Below are 20,908 nucleotides of genomic sequence, written 5' to 3'. Positions count from 1 at the left end.
CGAACAAATGCCCCCCCCCCCCAGAAGCCGAGGTGCCTAGTGAGCTCCTGGTCCTCTCTGGCTGGCATGCTCTTTGCCCCCTTGGGAACAAGGTTTCCCATTCCAGGTTGGATGATGTGAGTGGGTTGAGGTGAAGGCTGGGTGTTTCTGGCAGGCACAGCAAGGCCCTGTGTCTCACACTGAGTGCCTGGGTCTGTGGGGTATCCCTGATCTACTGGAAACTGCTGAAACATTACTGGAAACCTCTGCAGTAGGCTCCAGTCTCCTGCTTCTTTGCCCCCTTGGGAACAAGGTTTCCCATTCCAGGTTGGATGATGTGAGTGGGTTGAGGTGAAGGCTGGGTGTTTCTGGCAGGCACAGCAAGGCCCTGTGTCTCACACTGAGTGCCTGGGTCTGTGGGGTATCCCTGATCTACTGGAAACTGCTGAAACATTACTGGAAACCTCTGCAGTAGGCTCCAGTCTCCTGCTCAGTGTATGATGCAAGCCTGAGGAAAAAAAAGCCTAAAAGAAAGAACTAAGAGAGACAGAAAGCAGCGGCCAGGATGGCCAGTGCTGCTTTAAGCAAAAGGCACTGGTCTGTCCAAACCACTGATTTTTATTGGTCATCAGTTGGGGTAAAGGTGAACTATGAGCAAGGATGCGTAATTGTACAGTTTCTATGGAAACTAATGGAGACAAGGCTCATAAAGGAAAAAAACAAAGCATTCTCAAATTAGGAACAGAATAGACAAAATGTATGGTTGTGATTAGAACATTGCCCTTCTAGTAAGAAGGTTTTAGTGGTGGGAATAGAATTTGGGTATGAGTTACTCTGACCTTGGCATGTAGGCTTTGGTCAGACTCTGTTTCTCAAAACAAGCCAATTGTGGGTTTAACTCTTCACAGCCTGCATTGCTTACAGCTTGCTTTGGGCATAATCAGTATTGCGTCTCCTGCACTGGTCACCCTGGCTTTGGCTCAGCTGGAGTCTAAGAAGCCTGGGTTAGTGAGGCTGGGACCAGAAGTGTCTTCAGGTGCCTCTCCTCATGGAAAATAAGGGCAAGGGCCTGTTACCAGGGCAAGGGCCAGCAGCTGGGTGAGGGGCAGCGGGCAGGTGGGGTTCACTGAGACCTGTTTCCCAGGTGAGCCCAGTCCATTGAATTGAAGCCTCTCTCCCAGGCCTGTTAGTGGTCAGCCCTGCCTGAGAGGGGTGTTAACTCACATCTGCCTTATGGCCAGCAGGCTCGGGCCCTCTGGAGTCCTCAGTTTGTCAGGACAGCCTCACTCCACAGCCCCTACCCATGTGTATGTCCAGGTTCCCCCGGAAGCAGTCAGTGTGTGGACATTCCTGCTGTGGCTCTCGGGGTTTCCTCTTGTAGGCTTAGGGTCTGTCCTTCAGGTGTGACTCACAGGAAGGTGGAGGTCTGCAGCCACTGTCTGTCCTGGGAGGGGAGTGTATGGTTTCAGGAGACAACCTCCCCATGCCCAGGTGCCATTCTAAGCTCAGTGCCAGGCGAGGACATAGGTATAAGCCAGGTGCCATAGGCGGGTTTGACTTGTGGATTCTCACGCCTCCATGTGGGTTTTGCTGGTTTGTGTGTGCTGAGCCTGAGGGGATGGCGATGAGGTGGATGCAGTCCTGCCTGCTGCAGTGTGTCCCCACCATGCCTCAAGCAGGGCCCTGGGGATGCTGCGGTGCCTGGCTGACCCAGGAGGGCTCCTGGAAGTGGCAGTGGTAGAGCTGGGCCCAGTGCCGAGGAAACTGGGGAGGAGGCCAAGGTGAGCTGAGTGGCTGCTCTGGAAAGAACTGCAGGGTGGCCCTGGACGGGTGGCGCTATTGGCTGCTTTATAGTTATAGATGAACACTTAGGGGCACCAGACCATGTGGGGTCCCCTACAGGGGTTTCCCACCTGTTCCCTTTGCTGAGAGAAAGGAGGCAGGTTTCACGTGTTGGGTGATAAGGTGGGCAGGGGCCAACTGTGTTGGCTTAGTTTTGGTCTAACATAGTTATGAAGACAGGCAAGGTTAGGAAATAGGGCTTTGATTTCGTACAGGAAGTCACTGTCTTTTGTTACCAGCCAGAAACACTTTCTGTGGGTTATAGGGTGATTTTTAACATCAGACTGGAGCCAGTCCCTCCCCACCTCACTTCTGTCAGGACCTGGGATGCAGCCCTTCCCCATCTGTTGTCTGCAGCCATTTCTCTGTTAAAAGGCAGAAGAAAGGCTGTGGCCATCCACACAGCTCTTGTTGCCTCCTGCAGGGTCAGGGGAGGAGACTGGTCAAGGCGAGGTCCCCAGTACCTGATGTCTCAGCTGTGCCTGGGTCCAGAGGCCTAAAAGGGAGGCCTAAAGGAGGGGAGGGAGGGGAGATGAGGCCTAAAACGTTGTCTGCAGGACTCGGAGTACAGCAGGTATGGGAGGGGGCTTTGGATGGGGGCCCAGGGCAGGCCGCTCTATACAGATGGCAAAACACAAAGCTGGATGGAGGGTGAGACTGTCCACTGGACATACACGTGCTCACACATGCTTACCTATTTCTAAATTTCAGATTTAAAGACTGTAGTATGAGAGAAAGGAAAGAACCGAGAGTACCAGGGTCCAGGCATTCTCAGGGTCTCTGACCCACTCTGAGCTGGACCCGGGCCATCCTCCAGAGCAGGGCATCTTTGGTCTTAGGGCATTGCTTGCAGAGCAGGGTCCTGAGTGTCTGCAGGTTCCAAAGAAGCCAGGCCAGGGTCCCTGCTGCCTCCACCTGGGCCTTGGCTGGCCTATGGATAGCTAAGTGGGTTGGGGTCCTTGCAGGTGCCACAGAGTGACCGCCTTAGTTCCCTGCTGACTGCCTAGCAGCTCTGGGGATCAGGCTCCCAGTGTGCTTGTCCCTGTGGTAGATGTGGCCAGGCCAAGGGCCTAGGACACACCCTTTGTTACTCTGCCTACACCTCTGGCAGGAAAGGGCTTTGCTGTGGTTTTTCTCTGCCATCACAGGGCAAATTGTCCCACATGGCCCTTGGCAGATGTCATCATGGTGATTGGTTAGTGTGGGTGGCATTGTTGGCAATTGAGGTGTCCCTAGAGAGTGAGCCTTTCCTTCCTGCAGCTTGGGGCTTCCCAGTGAGCCCTGCATCTCACTGTACTCCAGCCCCCACCATAGCAGGCCTGCCTTAGGACTGAGGTGCTTGGCCTAGGCCTGTGCAGCAGATGGATAAAAGAAACCTCAACATGTGCTTTTTACTGCAATGGATTAGTTGGTACTATTTTGCAGCTGCTTAAAAAACAACACTAGAACCTTTTAGAAAAATGTTGCAAAGTCAGCAAACATACAGATGTTAAAAGCCACCCGAGTCTGTGATTCATCTTCATTGAGTCCAGCTCAATATTCTACTTGACTTATTTTAATAAAGGGCTTTTATGATTATTAAAGCAAAAACTTGTTATAGAAAATTTAAAAACCCCATAAGTAAAGCAAGTAAGAGGAAAATGAGCCACAGCCCCTCCCTGACAGTCCCCTGGCTGTGTGTCATTTTATGTAGGTGAGGCCATGAGCAGGTGCACTTATATATATTATTTATTTTACCAGCCTATCATTAGTTTCTTTATCCTTGAAGGTTCAGATCAGACATGGTCTTGCTCCTTTTTTAATACACCATGAGTGGTTCTGGTCTTTGTGTCTCTGTGGTTCACGTCGGCTGAGTGCATTTGTCCAGCCATGGTGCTGTGTGTTCTGTGGTGAGGACAGTTGCGTGTGCCGGGTGACACTGGTCTCTGGGGTGTGCCCAGTGACCCCAGCCACGCCCCTGCTCAGGGACACTTAGGGCCTCCCTGGGTTTCTGCAGCTAGAAGCAGCTCTGTGGTGACTACTGGGTTTTTGTCCGCTCTGGACTGCTGAGTGCAGTCAGTGCTGAGCCTGTCTTCAGAGGTCCAGTACTCACACTCAGGTGAGGGGTGTGCTCAGGGCGCGGGCATATCCCTGAGAAGTCCTCTGGGCAGGAGATGGTGTTTTGAGCTGACTACTAACCCTGGAATCATGAGGCTCTGGAGGAGTTTTGGAAACTACGGAGCACATCTGTTTGAATCCTGGGTTACAGAACAGATGTCATAGAGCTGGGTGTCCTGAGGGTGCCATTGGACAGATGGGGAGGAGGTGGGGGACGGACTCTGACAGGCTAAGGGGGCCCCTGGGCACTGGCTCCCAGCATTCTTGGGTGTGGCTGGCTGACCGCAGGTTTTGCTCCTGGTGCAGGTACGCCTGAGTTCATGGCACCAGAAATGTATGAGGAGCACTACGATGAGTCTGTGGACGTTTACGCCTTTGGGATGTGCATGCTGGAGATGGCTACCTCGGAGTACCCCTACTCGGAGTGCCAGAACGCTGCCCAGATCTACCGCAAGGTCACCTGTGTGAGTCCACCCAGCCACCTTGTTAGTGCAGTGGGTGTGGGCCATAGCTTCAGCTGGCTCTGACAGTCTTTGGAAAGTCCTCCACAGCAGCAGTATAAGGAAAAGGGATCACAGGCACTTTACAGATGGGGAAGCAAAGGCTTGGCTGGGTGAGGTCTCCTAGCAGAAATGATGAGCAGCGCTTAGCCTTGGAGGCTGTCATGTACCCGGCACTGTGAGGCCCAGACATCTGGGAAACAGGCTCAGGAGGCTGTAGCTGTACCCAGAAGACCTGTCCCTGGAGCCCTTTCTCTAGGCTGGCCCAGGGCTACTGGCTTCCCCTTCTTTATTTTGGAACCATAGTTTTCCTTTTCACCAAACTCTCAGTCCTAGCCAAATGCTTCTCCAGGTAGGTGCAACTTTAGGCAGCCTGGGACCCTTAATCCCTGTTTTGCTATTGTTGTGATTTTTGAGTTGACAAGCCAGCTTCAGCTGTACAAACAGATGGGCCTTGTCCTTCTTCCGTTGTGGCCCCACTGGCTGGGGGAACCAAAACAGAGAGTGGGGAGGCAGAGTGGCTGGGCCTGGTCTTTTCTGTGCTGCTTCCTGCATTGTCCCCTCTTTGTTCTTGTATTGAGACCAGGAGGCCTGCGGAGTGGCCCCTGTAATCCCTGGCGTCCTGGCTGCCTTTGCCTCTCCTGGGTACCTCTGGCTGGGTATGATGCTGTCCCACACATCTCTTCTGTGGGCATCTGGGTGGTCAAAGCTGCTTTCGCAGATACATGGAGTACAGTTCTGGGCACCCCACCATTTCGCCCTGGGCCCTGCCCTCCAGCTGAGCCCTCCTCTTAGATGATATACATCTTTCTGCTTTGGCCAAATGATCAGGTACTTGGTTGTCCTTAGCTGATCCTGTGCGCACTGTGCACAGCGGGTGGCAGGCAGAGTCCTTGGCTAGTGGCTCTTGTGGGCCTGGCTCAGAAACCCCAAAGAGGAACGAGTTCCACAAAGGGAGACAAGGGTGATCTGACAAGCAGAAGGGGGACAGAGAGATTCGATGTAGGTAGGGATTCCCGTTGGCGTGTGGTTGGTGGTGTATCCACAGGGGGAGACTGAACAAGTGGACGCTGCTGGCTGACACCTCTGGGATTCTCCACTTATATCTGCCCCAGCTCGGGTTCCAGCACCTATCAGTAGGCTCAGTGGCGATACCTTACCCTGTGTCCTATCTCTTGGGAGATTTTACACTTTATATTCTCTACATTTAAAAAAAATGGCAAAGCACAGCTTTCAAAGGCCGAATCTTGTTAAAGGAAGAAGAATGCGATGGCTGGTGCCTTTGATGTATTGAAATTATTTTTAGACAGCTTGCCCGCTCTCCCTGACCTGTCCCCCATCCCTAGTGGACCCTGCTGGCTCCTGCTTTTACTGTGGGCCTCTCTGTGTTCCCTCTGCACGTGCGCACCAGGTAGCCAGGGAGTGGCTGCTGCCCTCAGTCCAGTACCTCTCCCCCCTCCCAGAAAGTCTCCCTGGCCTGCAGCAGTGACCACAGTGTTCTTGCCCTCTGAGGAGATGTGTGGGAAGGAGGCCCAGGTGTGGTTAGAGAGGCTTGGCTCTGTGGGAAGCATGGAACCCACCCTGTTGTTGTGGTTCCCCTCCCGGCAGTGAGGCAGGCGAGATCCTCAGCTCCTTGCAGGGGAGGCTCTGCAGCTAAGCTCTGACCAACACCTTTCCAGAAACTCACTGCTGTATCTGAGGTGTCAAGCCCAGCATCACATTCTGCCGCACAGGTGGAGGCTGCCTTGCGTGTCATTGCTGGGGTGATGGTTGTCATGGAGATGGGGGGCGCTCAACTCCAGTGCAAGGCTGGGGTAGGTGTCGGTGGTGGCTGCTGCATACTTGGACAGATGTGGGGTAGCCTGAGAAAGTGTTTTCCACGCCAAGACCTAAGTGCTAAGAAAGCAGGCTCTGGATTGCATGCAGTGCAGAGGAAGATAAAACAGTGCACCCCTTGGGCTTCACACAGTTTACCTTCTTTGCTTTACCTTGCCTGGGGCTTGAGCGTGTTGCATCTGTGGGCATAGTGTTTTCATCACAGTTGGAAAACCGTTAGCTCTCGTTCCTTCAGGCATTTTCCTACCCTTCCCCCATCCTGTCCTATTTCACCCTTGCTGGTGTCCCATATTCTGAGGCGACGAACAGAGCCTCAGTGACCATTTTTATATCCAGTGGATCCGATTGCTGTGTCTTTTCTTCTGCATTGTCTGGTCAGCAGTTGATCTGCTCCAGTGAAACTTTCGGTTCAGACATCATGTTTTTGATTTCCAGCTCCACTTGGTTCTTTTTTTATATCTATGTTTCTGTTATTCACTATGTTCATTTTCCTTTTAAGACTTATACATAGTTACAGTGAGTTTTAACCTCCTTGTCACACAGTCCAGCATCTTTCACATTTCTGTTGACTGGTTTTCCTGCCAGGTGACTGGTTATATTTCTTGCATCCTGGTGTGTCTGTTAATTTTAGATTGCATGCTGTAGCTTGTACACATAGCAACATCTGTCCTCTGCACAAATTCTGGGAATGGCTCTGCCTACAGCTCCCCCAGTGGCTCCTTGTCCAGACCTGTGGCATTAACTACACACTCATGGGGCTGGGAGCTGAGCAAAGACTTGCGGTGGTCCTTTGCACACATCTGGAGTTCCTTCCTTTCCAGAACTCTGCCTCTTTAGCCGCTCTGAAATCTGAGCTCTACCCTCAGCTCAGTGAGACTGCAGGCGCTGCTGGGTTCTTTGCTTCATTCTGGGAAGTAGTCCAGGCAGTGAGCTGGGTCGTGGGAGGGAGCACCCTGTGGATCGCTCTCTGAGCCCACATCCTACAGCCCATCATTCAGCTCCTGAATGTGGCCATTTGGCATGGTTTGCCTGGTTTCCTAGTAATCTGTGGAGGATAAGCTCGGTGCCACTTTCACCACATGTGGAGGAGTTTCCCTGCACAGGGGTAGAGGTAGTACTTCCCCGCCTCTCAGTGGTGTTAGGTGTCTCTGCTCTCTCCTCCTCAGGGCATTAAGCCTGCCAGCTTTGAGAAAGTGCATGATCCAGAAATCAAGGAGATTATTGGGGAGTGCATCTGCAAGAACAAGGAGGAAAGGTGAGTTCTAGTGTGATGTTGGGTCTGGGTCTTTCTCCACCTAAAACCACTCCAGCTGACATTTAGAGCCTATTTCCAATGAGAGAGTGCTTTAGAGAACAGACAGACTGGCTCAGGCCACAGTGATACCAGGCCAGAAGCTGGTGTGGGCAGCTGTCAGTCCCATGCCTTTCTCTGCCACCCTAGATGCAGTGCTGACCCAGGCCTGGAGCATTTGATAGCCTCAGGCTTCCCTCTGCCTCTGCTTTTTTTCTAGTCGACCCTAGGAGTTGTATGCATTTCCTTGACCTTGGTAAACATCTGCACGCCTGGAGCTCCCAAGTCTGCCTCTGCCCCACTCTCTTTTAAACCTTAGCTGTGTACGTGGGCTTCTAGTTGTTGGATGCCTCTAAGGCAGCACACCCACCTCAGGGCCCTTTAACCCCTCTATGAAGCCATCTTCCCACCCAGAGCAGGGTCACCTTTTCCAGATGGACCAGTGGGGGGCACTTTTCAGTTTTCTCTCCCCCCTAAAACAAACCGGGGCACAAAACACCCACAGCTGTTAACAGGGAGGGGCTGCTGATGCTTACATCCATGCAGTGGCTCTGCAGACAGCAATACTGGAAGAAGGCAGACCTACAGTAGTTCTCGCTGTGTGATTACATTTGTGCCAAAAAAGAGAGCGGGGCTTGTGTTGGAAATGTGTTTGTGTGATATAGATGTGCAGAGTTGAAAGTGGTCACCATAGCAACACGTAGCTGCCAGATACTGGACCTCCCCTGTAGTGCCTCCCATGGCTAAGGTCAGCTCCCACCCCTGGATCCTATAGGTCCTTGTTCACCTTCCTGCTTTTGCTCTTCTCTAGCATACATTCCTCCTCTTCTGGGCTTCACCGGATCCCCCTCCTACAGGAGGCCTCCCTGCAAACCCCTCTGCTCCATAGAGGCTCAGGAGCCCCATCATGGCACTGCATAGGGGGGCTCTGTAGTGCTGCCCCCTCCAGTCCCACCAGAGCCAGGGGTCTCTTGTGGGGATTGGAAGCTCCTGTGCGCATCAGCAGGGGCTGTGTCTGCTCAGTGGGCAAGGAGAAGAAAAGAAGTCTTAGAGCCTGAGGCAGTAAGGGCACACTCTGATGGGAGCTGGTTCTCACCTCCGGGTCCTCACAAGTGCATATGCTCATAGTTAGGAGACACCCTCACACCCTCAGTGCTGAGCCTGCTTGCCAGGTGGTGAAGCCCAAGAACGTTCTAGCACAGCCAGCCCAGTGCTGAGCAGCAACATCAGGTAGCCATCTGGTGCCCAGAGGCAGCACTGTGTGCATGTCCTTGGGTCTGGAGTCCACTTGTCTCTGAGCCCTTTTTCCGTGAACTTGCTTCCACCAGGTACGAGATCAAAGACCTGCTGAGCCATGCTTTCTTTGCGGAGGACACTGGTGTCAGGGTGGAACTGGCAGAGGAGGACCATGGCAGGAAGTCCACCATTGCCCTGCGGCTCTGGGTAGAAGATCCCAAGAAGCTGAAGGGCAAGCCCAAGGACAATGGCGCTATAGAGTTCACCTTCGACCTAGAGAAGGAGACCCCAGACGAGGTGGCCCAGGAAATGGTAATGTGTGCGAACCTCATGCAGCCCTGTAATGGGCTCAGACCACTGGGCGAGGCTGGGGTGCTGTTCAGGGGCACATGGTTTCCAGAGAGTGGAATGAAAGCTGTCAGCACGGAGTTTCTTTGGTCAGGGGTGGGGGTGGGGCTGGGGAGAAGAGGGTGAGTCATTTCTGGGAGCAGCCAGCACAGATAGGAGGGGTGCAGCAGTTCCGAGAGGGAGGCCGGGGGCCCAACTATGTGGTCAGGTGTGTGTGTGGTGACAGGAAAGCTGGGAGTCTTCTCAGTGCACAGGACCCAGGGAGGAGTGGCTGGGGTGCAGTGCAGGGAAGGAGTCAGTTGTGAGAGTGGAGGGTCAGCTGGGGACTTCATGCATCAGGAAAGGCCTTGCCAACATTAGCCAAATTCTTGCTAAATGTGCTCCAATCTGGTGGCACTGAGTTAGGGGTCTCTGTTGGTCAGTTTGTTTGGGGTTGCTTTGGGTTCTGGTATTTTCCACCTGAGAGATGGTGGAAGAGACAGTCCTGCCCCTTCTTCCCTCTGCCCCTCTGTCACCATACCTCTGTTGGAGGCGAGGGTCTGGGATCCACAGGGGAGGGACCACTTTCTGCTTGGGGTGTCCTGCTGGGCCTCAAGAGCTAGCTGCCCCAGAGTCCCCTGGGGTGAGAGGTAGGTGATGCAGCCCAGTGGCATGGACACAGGCACTGGTGAGAAGACTCCAGGTACCTACCCCAGGGGTGATATACGGTGAGGGAACTTGAGGGGCTGGGGGCTGACTGTTTCTCAAGCTGTGAACCCTTGAAGTTTTCCTGATTCAGTCCTCTAGGCCTGTGCCATCCAAAATGGTAGCCACCACCCATGTGTGCCTACTAAAATTTAATTAATTTTAAATTTAATGTATCAGAAACATAAATTCAGTCTCATCGGGCTCGTTTGCAAAGCTGACTCCCAAGAGGGGCAAGGTGGGAGCCTGGTTAGGAAGTGATGCTGTGGTCTTCTGAGAACCCTGTGCCAGGGAACAGCAGCCCAGGAAGGCCTTCAGTGCGGCGAAGTAGGAATAAGCGAGCTGCTAATATTTAGTGGGAACACAGAGCAGAAATGAACCCAGTGACTTGGTGCAGAGAGCCGTTGGCTTTATGTGTCATTGCCACAATTGATGCTCACCCCTTTAAATTTTTCTGAAATAGGCTTTGCACTGAGCAAAGCACGTCTGTTGGGAATATCTGTGTGTTAGTTACTTTTCTCATTGCTGAGACAAATACCCAACACCCAAGGTTGAAGGGGGAAATGTTTATTTAGCTCACAGTTCATAGAGGTTTCAGTCCATAATTGGCTGGCTCCAAGGCAGGGCAAGCAGGCACTGCAGAGAAGAAACATTATGGTCTGCATGAGGTAAGGAGAGCAGCAAGAGTCCTTAACAGTGTCTTTCTGCTCCTTTTCAGACCATGGGGATTAGGGTGGTGCCAAGCCATTCACTCAGGTGTAGTGTAGTAATCACACGCCCTTAATCCTAGCATCGCCTACTCTAGATTCACCCACCTTTGACCACATGAAGCTTTGTGGGGGACATCTAGACCCAAACCATAACAGTGTGTAAATCCCAGCTTTGCAGGGTGGTAGACGCTTTGTTTCTCCAGCCAGGGGAAGTGTGTACCTGGATGGGTGAGGGAAGGTGCGGGGAGGGGAGGCTGCTCTGCATAAGCCTCCTGGGGCTCAGTGCTGTTGCACTACAACTCTTAAGGCCCTGCTCAGGTAGAGAAACAGGCTCAACTGTATCCTGGAAGGTATATAAGCCCTTGGAGCCCAGGAAGGGGGCTAGTTGGTGCCCTGGCTAGGGGTCTGCCTTCCCCTGGACAGTGGCCCGTGTCCAAGGCTGTGATGGCGCTATGAGGGAAAGGATAGGTGTGACATGCCACTGGTGGCTGGAGCCCAGGCCAGCTCTTCTACAGGGCCAGCTGCACTGTCACCCCGGGAGGCTGCAAGGTTTCTGAGTCAGTCTTCCCCCCACTGGTCACATTCCCAGCCCGGACACAGAAACTTCTGCTGAGAGCAGGTCTCTGTTGTGAGGCCAGACTGTGCTTCCTGGAGGGCTTTCTGTGGGTCCTAGTGGCGGAATGGGGTATACATGCACATTTACCACACGCTTTATGCAGATGGTCACCAGCTTGTCTCTTGGCATCATAAGTACCATTTCTATTTGGTGATGTGACAGTTGAGCCCCATACTTCTTATTGCAGAGAAAATGAAATGTGAAGGGGGTGCTGGCTGTGGGTGCGTGGGACCTGAGGTTTGGTGCTACATCTGTGCTGAGAGAGTCCTTCTAGGATTCTGTGCTGGCCATTGGTGCTGCACCAGGGATGACCAGAGGGGAGGCAGTGTCTCAGGGAGATGGGCGAAGTCTCACATGCATGTGGAGATGCAGAGGTCCCATGGGCACCACACTGGTTGTGGCCTCGTAGGAAGCATCCTGGTTTTGGTGTGGTGGAGCACCCATAGGAGGATCAGGTGAAATGAGGTTCTCTTGCTCCTTCCGCAAATGTGGTTGTGCCTGCCTGGTGCCCCTCAGGGTGTGAGGGATTTGGGAGCTGAGCCAGGAGGTCTGGAGCTGCAGGACAGCTAGGACATGACAAGATGCCATCCCAGTGTGGGTGTTGCATCTTGGAAAGTGCCCAGGATCTCAGACAAATGGATTCTGAATGTCTGGGCTTCAGCCAGACCTCAGCCTGGCTTGGTTCCCTTGAAGACAGCCATGCCCCAAACCCAGAGGTGCTCTGGGCTCTGAAACCCAGAGGTGCCCTGGGCTCTGCTCAGCTGCTTTCAGGGCAGGAACCTCTCAACAGTCCGCCTCATACCTGCTTGACATCAGTTCAGGATGGCCCCCCATTGGACAGGGACATTATGGATGTGGCTGTCCCCTCAACCAGTCCCTGGCACTTGGCTGACCTCACAGATTGTGTCCCTGGCTCAGTTCCAGGGAGGCTCCCGGTCCTGGCACCCCTCTCCTCTCTCCTCCCGTTTACTTACCTCCCCTTCCTATGCCATCCATCCCTTACCCTGATTTTCATTGCAAGACATGCCACCATGAAACAGCATCTGTGCAGAAGGGACCTGACTTGAGTCCAGATACAGAGCCATAGTGAAGTAGTGTGCGTCTCCACTCTGCTGAGGAAAGAAAACAGGCCCAGCCCACAACCTGCTGAAAGCCATGAGGCTCTATTCTAGGACCAGCTCCATAGGAGCTGACTTGTTTACAGCTCTGTCCTGCCCTCATTGGGCCCCAGGAAGCCTGTCCAGGTTCCAGCCTTAGCCTCCTCCTCCACATCTGTTGGAGACTGGCTCAGGGCCATTGCTGGGGGGGGGTCTGCCACCAGTCTTTCCTGACCCAGGCTAGAGGGGGCCTGGCCATAGGGTGCTACAGCATGAGTCCAGGGAGACCCTGAGACCTGGGGCTGCCTTAAAAGCCGAGGTGCACAGTGTCAGAGATGCTCTGGAGTCCAGATGGCCCCTCGAGGAGGATGGGGACATAGATGGGCACTTGGGTGGGATCCGATCAGCAAGGCAGAGAGTGAGGCCTTTGATTTGTCCCCCACAGTGGGATTCTCAGTTTAGCTCTTCCTTTCACTTCAGAACTCCAGGTAATGTGACCTGCTGGGGTGGTATAGAATAGAATGCAGCTGCATTCTTACCTGTTGGGGAGAAAAATAGAAATGCCTTGGTGAGGAAGTCGGGGGAGACTGTGAAGACAGAGAAGAAAGGACCATTAGCACTAAGGGGTGGCAGAAAATAGAAGCAAACCTGGAGGCATGAGGCCATCAGTCTTGGTGTAACCTAAAGTCACCTGGGGTCTTAGGGACGGCTGTAGTCCTGGGCTCTGGTTCCCTTTGTACACCTGCCCCCAGGTATAAGCAAGAGAGCTACCCACTCCAGCCCCAAACCAGCATCAGCCAGCCAGTCCTGGTCTTCCTAGCCTCTCCATAAAGGCCCCAATGGCTGGAGCCTGGAGCACTCAGCTTTAAGGCAGAAGATCTGAGCCTGGTTCTTCTGGGATGGGAGCTCAACCTGTGCTGGGAGCTTTCTTTTTTGTTTGTTTGTTTGTTTGGTTTTGGTACCAGGGATAGAACTCAGGCCCTTGGGGCGAAGCGGCAGCAGAACCACTGAGCCAAATCCCCGGCCCCAATCAGGTGGCAGACTATACCTACTTCTGCCTTCATTCTGTTGAGTAGAATTGTCATTCAAAATAAATTTTTTTCCTGTACTAGGGATTGAATCCATGGCCTTCTCACTAAACTATATCCTCAGCCATTTTTTATTTTTTATTTTGAGACAGGATCTTACTAAGTTGCTGACTATGCAGACTGGGCTTGAGCTTGCAGTCCTACTGCCTTAGCCTCCCAGAGTGCTGAAGTTACAGGCATGCGCTACCACACCTGGCCCCAAATAAATGATTTTGAAATCATCACAAAGTCACTAAAAAGTTACCAGGGTACTAACAGAGAACTGTTTTCCCATGTACCATTTGAAAATAAGTTGCTGTGGGGTGTGGTGGTGCATGCCTGTAATCCCAGCACTTGGGAAGCTGAGGCAGGAGAATCTCTGCAAGTTTGAGGTCAACCTGGGCTACACAGTGAGTTCAAGGCCAGCTTGAACTGCATAGGAAGACCCTGTCTCAAAAAAGAAAAGAAGTTACGAGCTTGATGACCACTACCCCTGATAATTTCATCTCTACTCCTACAAAATGAGACATTTCCCTGTACAACTCCACAGAGCAGATAGTATCAGAAGTGGCATTGACACGTCACCACTGTTCGTCCTCAGGCTACTCAGGTCTTCTGTTTCCCAGCAACACTGCCACAACAAGAATCCTGGGCCAGTGTCATGTGCTCCTGGAGGCCGTCAGTCCTGCAACTCTTACGGTCTGGCCCTTGGTCATGGCTCATTGTCTCACTAGATGGGTCAGTCTCAGGCTGTGGGGCGTCTGCAGGAACTGGTGGCTGCCTGGTGGTGCATGGTTCCAGACCTAGCTCTCATGTACCATTTCAGGTGAGGCTATCTGTAAGGGCTTGGAGCAGGGACATCTGTGGCTTGTCCATGTGGGGTCATTCTCTCCTCCTGTACAGAGGTGTGTCTTACAGAGGGGGCTTTAACCTGTTTGCTCACACTTCCTTTTTCCTGTCTCCCTCACACTTCCCACTCTTTTCTAGTTCTCTGTGGATGCACTGTTTTATTTTATTCAGGAGGTTCTCCTCATGGAGGAGCTGTCTACTGCGTTTTGTATCAAGTTGCCCCTAAACTAGGCTCTGGCCTGCAAAGTCTCCAAGGTCAGAGGTGAGGGGAAACTCAAGGTGTGAGGTACAGTCAGGCATCGGCCAGGGCTGCAGGCTCAGATCTCCTGGCTCCTGGAGCAGGAGACCCAGGCCTCTGTCAGGCGGACCTCTGCAGATGGCATTTCGTGACAGGTCTTCAGGAGCAGATGATGCCCAGGGCAAGGGAGGCAGGGAGGGAGACAGATAGAAAGACTCAGAGGACAGAGAAAAAGAGACACAGGGAGAATGACAGAAAAAGAGGAAGGACCTGAAATTTAGAATTACAGAGAAGCATAGAGAGATAGAGCAAGAGGCAGCCAGTACCCCCTGGAAACCCCTCTGGCCTTCTGCCCACAGACAACTTGTACCTCTGCTCTCTAATACATGCCTGTAGAACATGTGGTTGGGTTTGGGGCACCATCACCTTTCATTGTTTTACTGCTCATTTTGATGCTCAAGTGGCCCATATTTGCTAGGAGGTGGCCCTCGTGCTGGCTCTTGTGTCCCTTTGCCCGGCCCTGGCATTCCCTGAGCTTATCCTCACAGTTTTCCTGCCCTCCCTCCCTACACCCCAACCACTGAGCCTCCCTCCCTACACCCCAACCACTGAGCCTCATAGGGCTGTGAATGTTGTGCTCTAGGCCTTTGGGTGGACAGAGCTCACGAGGATGTGTGTGGCTACACACACAAATTCTGCATGTCTATATGTTAGTTCTGCAGCTTCTCACTGTCAGTTCTGGTCCCCTCCCAACACCACAGGTCCTTGTTCTGGTTCCCTGCTTTCCATACGCAAGGGGCCTGACAACCTGTGTTCCTCATGTGTGTTCTTGTCTGGACAACCCTGCATGGTCATGTGCTTACCTGTGAGGTGCCCCAGTCAATTCCTGCCTGGAACCACCCACCCCCTCCCTTACGGGCTGTACTCACCCCACCCAGTGCTGCCGTGTATCTTCAGGACTGAACTGCTGAACAAGGGATTTGAGGTCCCGCTACTGATGAGCTTTCATGAGTTGGTGGTCATGGGTTACCACCGGCAATCCAGCCAGAGCAGCCCGTCAGAAGGGGTCTGTCTGCAGAATGTGGTCTTTCCATGAGTATTTTCAGCGAGCTCATAAGGCTTCCAGGAGATCTCCAGGCTCCTTGGCAAGTGTTCTCAGACTCTCAGTGTGGTGAATGGGTCTTAGGGTTTTGCCAGGCAACAGTGCACACGTACTGCCCCCAGACAGAATGGCTTCCTTCGTCTGTGTAGAGGGCAGGGCGGGGACTGGGAGGTCATGGAGCACTTGCTGTGCACCAGCTGCCTGTGGATTTCAGGGGTGATTACTTCTGGGATGATGAGAGAAACCACTCCTGAGGAGAGAACCCCAAATCTCTTCTGTGCCCGCAGCACAGATAGTGGCAGTAGTTCTGATGGTGGAATGTGTGTGGAAACATCTGGTTCCTGGGCACTATTTATTTGGCTTTTGGTATTGGGGATCGAACTCAGGACCTTGTGCTTGTGAGGTAGGTACGGTGCCACTGAACTAAATCCCCAGCCCTTGGTCCTTAGACTCTTACGATGTGACTGCTTTTGCAGATCGACTCTGGATTCTTTCATGAAAATGACGTGAAGATTGTGGCCAAGTCCATTCGCGACCGTGTGGCATTGATCCAGTGGCGGCGGGAGAGGATCGGGCCCGCACTACAGTCCCAGGAGTCAAGGGACTCAGGCAGCCCTGACAAGGCCAGGGGTCCGTCTGCACCCCTGCAGGTCCAGGTGACCTATCATGGGCAGGCTGGGCAGGCTGGGCCACCCGAGCCTGAGGAACCAGAGGCTGACCAGCACCTCCTCCCCCTGACGCTGCCAACCAGTGCCACCTCCCTGGCCTGTGAGTACATGGAGTAGGATCACTTCGACCTGCTGTGTCCCTGCTCCTCCTGTCCCCAGTGAAACCATCTGTAGGGGAAAGAAAAACACTTCCCCTTTATTAGAATATTTTGTGAGGAGGGCCATGTCGACCCTGTGGCAGCTTGCAGTGTGGTGTCATGAGCTCTGAGCTGACCTCACACACGAGGTTACTGCTTTCACCTGTAGGTGATGCCCAGAAGCTCTGGTTTGGCTCTGTGCCCCCTACTAGGTGTACTTTCTGCCACCACCTCTGACACTAGGGCATATCACCATATTTGGAAGAAGGCAGATCCTGGGGTTATGGGGCCACCAGATGGCCGATAGATACTGGGACACTTGGGTCCTGATTCCTTGGCCAGTCTGGGGCCTGTCTCACAGTCCATACTCTGGAGTATGGATAGTGGAGGCAGGTGAGTGTTGTTCCGGGGAAGAGGAAGAGGTTAGGGTTTTCCCTGCATTCTCCAGAGGCCTCTGACCAGAGGGCTTAAGACTTACTGGAGCCCAGCTTCTTAGGTCAGATGGAGTCAAAAGTACCAAGAGCCAGTAAAGCTGGACAGAGCTAGTTTAGTTCCCACCCCACACTGTGAATCTGTGGGCTTGAGCAGCCTCCTTGTTCTGTCTGTGGAGACATACAGTCCCAGCCTCATAGAGGGCATGGAAACCAGGTGAGGTGCCACCATCTGCTCTGTGGAGGGGATGCGTGTGCCACGGACAGGCATGGTGTGTCTTGGCCTAGAGTGCTCACCCTGGGATCCACTTCCTTTATCATCTTCCTTCCAGTGGCAAAGCCTCTGAGCCTTTTTGCTCATCTTTCAAGGTAATGCCAGGGAGTTGGAGTCACTTCAAAGCAGGTTTCATCTAAGAACATGTGAGAGGATCTGGCTTCTTCTGCAGCGTAGGCTGAAAAGTGTCCCATGTTGGCCCTCAATGTCTGAAAGTTCAGCTATGAGCTAAGCACAAGGAGTGTGGCTTTGTCCACTCTGTGAATCAGCCTGGAGAATTACAGAGCCCAGTGACCTGCCTGGGCCACTATTATAGGTTTTACATGTGGAAAGATTGGAACCCTGATAATTTATTTAATATATATCTCTCTCATCATTGAAATAGCTAAAGTTTCTTCATAGTAGGTGTTTATATTCCAACAAGTAGCCTTGATTTATTTAAGAGACTTAGCCTGCTGTTTACTTCATTCCAACCTGCTCAGGTTTGCTTTGGAAAAGAATATTGCTACATCATTGCTCCATTTTCTGAGAAACCTAAAAAAATTAATCAGAGAACTTCTTTGTTTTGGTGGGGAAGATTCTCTATCTGACACACTAGCATGTACTTTAAAGTTGTAATTATTGATTTGATAATTTTTAGGATGGGAAATAAATGATCTCTGTTTATTGCACTTGGAAGAGACCCAGTTAAGGAGTTAGAAGTATATTTTTTCTTACACACAGATGTTGTAGGTCAGGTTTAACATACTCTGAGAAATCAGATGGCCAGTGAGTGCACGTCAGGTGTGAGTGAGCTCTGAGAACAGAACAGCCCAATTTTCATCGGTCCTAGACACTTGTGTCATATGGGCAGAGGTCATGGCCACACTTCTCAAAATAGGTGATAGGATGTAGGATTCAAAATGCCTAATGGCTGTATAGCAAGTCGTCCTTCCAGAGGCAAGGCCTGCAACAAGTTTGCGAACTCTCCTTCCATAGATAATCTACCCAAGCGCTCTACCGTGCACATGTGGACATACAAATACATGTGCGTACACACACAGACGTGCATGGCCCATACCTGCACACCAGTACAGGTATGCACACACAGATACAAATGTATACTCACCATGCCTTCAGACCCATGTAGGTGTGCACACATGCTCACGTACGCACAGACTGCAGACACATCCCCGTGCCCTTCTCTGTTCTGCAATGGATACACCTCTGGGCCATCTTCTCTTCATCTGCCCTCTGGCTGCAGTGTCCCCGATGGCCAGCCATGTTGTGCTCATGGTGAGCTGATGGAGATGCCAGGCAGCACACACATTGGAGCCGGTCCTGCATGTCACAGACAGATGCACACGTGCACCTTGAAAGATAAAGCAACAGATCAGTTTTCATGGTCCTCTGTTGTCTTCTATTAGCCAACCCCAGCAATCCTGATCAGGTTCTGCTTCCTTGCTACTTAAGCAAATGAGGCTGCAACAACATAGTTTTTCACTGGGTTCCAAAATGATCTATAAAATTAATTTTCAGTTTAACAAGTAATAAACATATCAGTTCCAAAATGTAAAATGTTGCACACATGGTTGGAGATGCTATGTGCATGTGCTCCCTCCCTCATTATCCCTCTTCCTAAGTGGAACTGACCAGTTGGCTCATTAAAAATCAGAGCTTCTTGTCTAATTGGTTTTGCCCAATTAAACTTCAGCAATCATATGTCTTCTAGGTTAAAATGAATTCTCATCAGTCCCTTGGAAAAATTGTTTTAATTCAAAGCCAATAAGACTTCCCTTTCACTTTTTTTTCCCCTTTAATTTGTCAGAATTACCAGTGGGTGCAGTACTCATTCTGAGACATGGCCTCTTGTGAAAGCAGCTTGGTGTCTGTATCTATAGGTGGTAAATCCTAATGTTTCTGTGGCTTTTGAAATCTGGAAGCAGTGACTCAAAGTGCCATTTCAGACAGGTGTTGGGTTTTCACTTCTCACTGGCATCACCACACTGGCAAGCTGTCTTCCAGGCACATCTTGGTGAGAGGGGCTCGTGGGCTCTGGGATTCTTGTCTGCACCCCTCATGCACAGGGATTCCATCCGTGCCAGCCTGACCTATGTATGAAGAGCCTGTGGGAGCCTGTTTGGGGCTGTGTGTACTCAATATTGCCCCTGCCTCCTGTGTGGTCTGTGACCGGATTCTCCTTTGCCGTGAATGTGAAAGTACAAAAAATCCGGAGGCCTCCCTTTATGAAACATGGTGATAGAGCGAGGTGTGGTTGTACACACTTGTAGTTCCAGCACTGAGGGAAGCTGAGGCAGGAGGACTACAAGTTTAAATCCTGCTTGGGCAACTTACTATGACCATGTCTTAAAATAAGAAATAAAGAGGGTTGGGGTTGTAGCTCAGTGCAAAGGTGTTCGGTTCCATTTCCAGTGCTGCAAGAAACAAAACAAAAACCTGGCAATAAAGATTTCTTCCACAATTATAACATTAACCTTTTCCTAACTGTGACATTACCTCAGCTCCATAAACTCCTGTGCTTTTATGGGCTGGAACAAGTGCTTGCCATCAAAGTCTGCTCTGTCTGCATATGTGAGCTGGGAGTGGAGTGGGGGATCTGGTGTCTGCTTCGCAGCAAGATCTTTGAGGCAAGCCTACCCTGGCACCCGAGCCACCCTGAGGTCAGGCCCTGTCAGCATGGGGACCCAGGGACAGCTCCCCCATGCATTCATTATTATTTAATCAGCACTCATACATTGTTTATATAATCTTTGGAAACATTGCAGTGTTTGTTTTGCAGAAAGGACTATACAGACAGGCCACAGGTGCTTGACTGCAGTACCATGGGGGGTAGCATTCGGAGGTGTTCCTGCTAAGTTCTACATTTGTTCTCTCCAGCGGACAGCACGTTGGACAGTGGCCAAGGCTCCACGGTGTACTCAGACTCACAGAGCAGCCAGCAAAGCATGGTCCTTGGTTCCCTTGTGGATGCAGCTCCATCCCTGGCGCCATGTGTGTGCAGCCCTCCAGTGAGCGAGGGGCCCGGACTGGTGCACAGCCTGCCCTCACTGGGGGCCTTCCAGCAGCCTGCTGCCGCGGTGAGTCTGAGAACCGCCCTGCTCTGTCTTCTCGGCCTCCTTGTTGGAGGGCCTGGGATTCAGTCTGTGAGGGCTGTTGAAGTTGTGCTGCATGTGGTCAGGGTTAAGGTAGCTTGTGAATAGCTCTCGGCCACACTTCCTGGGGCTCAACCCACAGACAGCCCCATGGAAAGCCCCAGCTCTGAGGTACACATTGCTAGGAAGCAGACTCCAGGAGCATCCACGGCTTGGGGGCTGTGATGGAGCCAACTAGAAGGTGCTGCTGCTGCTGATGACAGCACACAGCTACCTGGCCTGGGCTTGGACCTGTGACACTTTCTGAGACTAGCCCAAGATCATGGAAATGTATCACGTATAATGTTGTAGCCCTGGATTGGACCCCACCACCAGCCTCGTGAGGGCATGTCTGGTAGTGCCTGGTGGCGCTCCCCCAGGTCATAGCAGCTGGTGGAAGTTTGAGCTGTGGATGAATTTGAAGCGTGGGGGCATTTCCAGTATATCTGGAGAAGGCAGGTGGGGATGCCCCAGAAGCAGTGTGGCAGATCTGGGAAAGCTGAAGGTGTCACACTTTCTTTTTTGATTTTGACTTTTAACACTGAAAAAGCAAAACATTTGCTTGCATCACAGACCCAAGTGCTCAGCTGTGGAGAATTTGCCTGTGAGCCTGATGGTAGAGCCAAGTCTTCTGTCTTCTCCCTGTGAGCCTGGGCCTGGTGCATCAGTAGTCCCGGTTCTTACTGTCACTCTTTGGCTGCCATGGCTCTCTCCCCTGCTGCAAGCTCTCCTCTTCTGTGCACACAGGGCTGGGCTGTGGAAAGGGTTCAGAGAG

General features: G+C 52.1%; 1 protein-coding gene across 1 annotated transcript in view; it reads left to right on the top strand.

The window, feature by feature from the left end:
• Positions 1–20,908, top strand: part of Wnk2 (WNK lysine deficient protein kinase 2) — a gene marked incomplete at its 5' end in the record, with an annotated part of 115,650 nt that overhangs the window by 37,707 nt on the left and 57,035 nt on the right. The window contains 5 exons of the mRNA XM_010607639.1: positions 4,225–4,382; positions 7,421–7,509; positions 8,874–9,093; positions 15,969–16,260; positions 19,880–20,079. Of these exons, the coding sequence (XP_010605941.1) occupies positions 4,225–4,382; positions 7,421–7,509; positions 8,874–9,093; positions 15,969–16,260; positions 19,880–20,079 (959 nt within the window). The remainder of the gene's footprint in view (positions 1–4,224; positions 4,383–7,420; positions 7,510–8,873; positions 9,094–15,968; positions 16,261–19,879; positions 20,080–20,908) is intronic.

This window comes from Fukomys damarensis, unplaced genomic scaffold (genome assembly GCF_012274545.1).
Source record: "Fukomys damarensis isolate Sample0158 unplaced genomic scaffold, DMR_v1.0_HiC HiC_scaffold_27, whole genome shotgun sequence".
Taxonomy (NCBI): Eukaryota; Metazoa; Chordata; class Mammalia; order Rodentia; family Bathyergidae; genus Fukomys; species Fukomys damarensis.
Note: the sequence above shows the minus strand (reverse complement) of the source record. Positions and strands in the feature narration are given on the sequence as shown.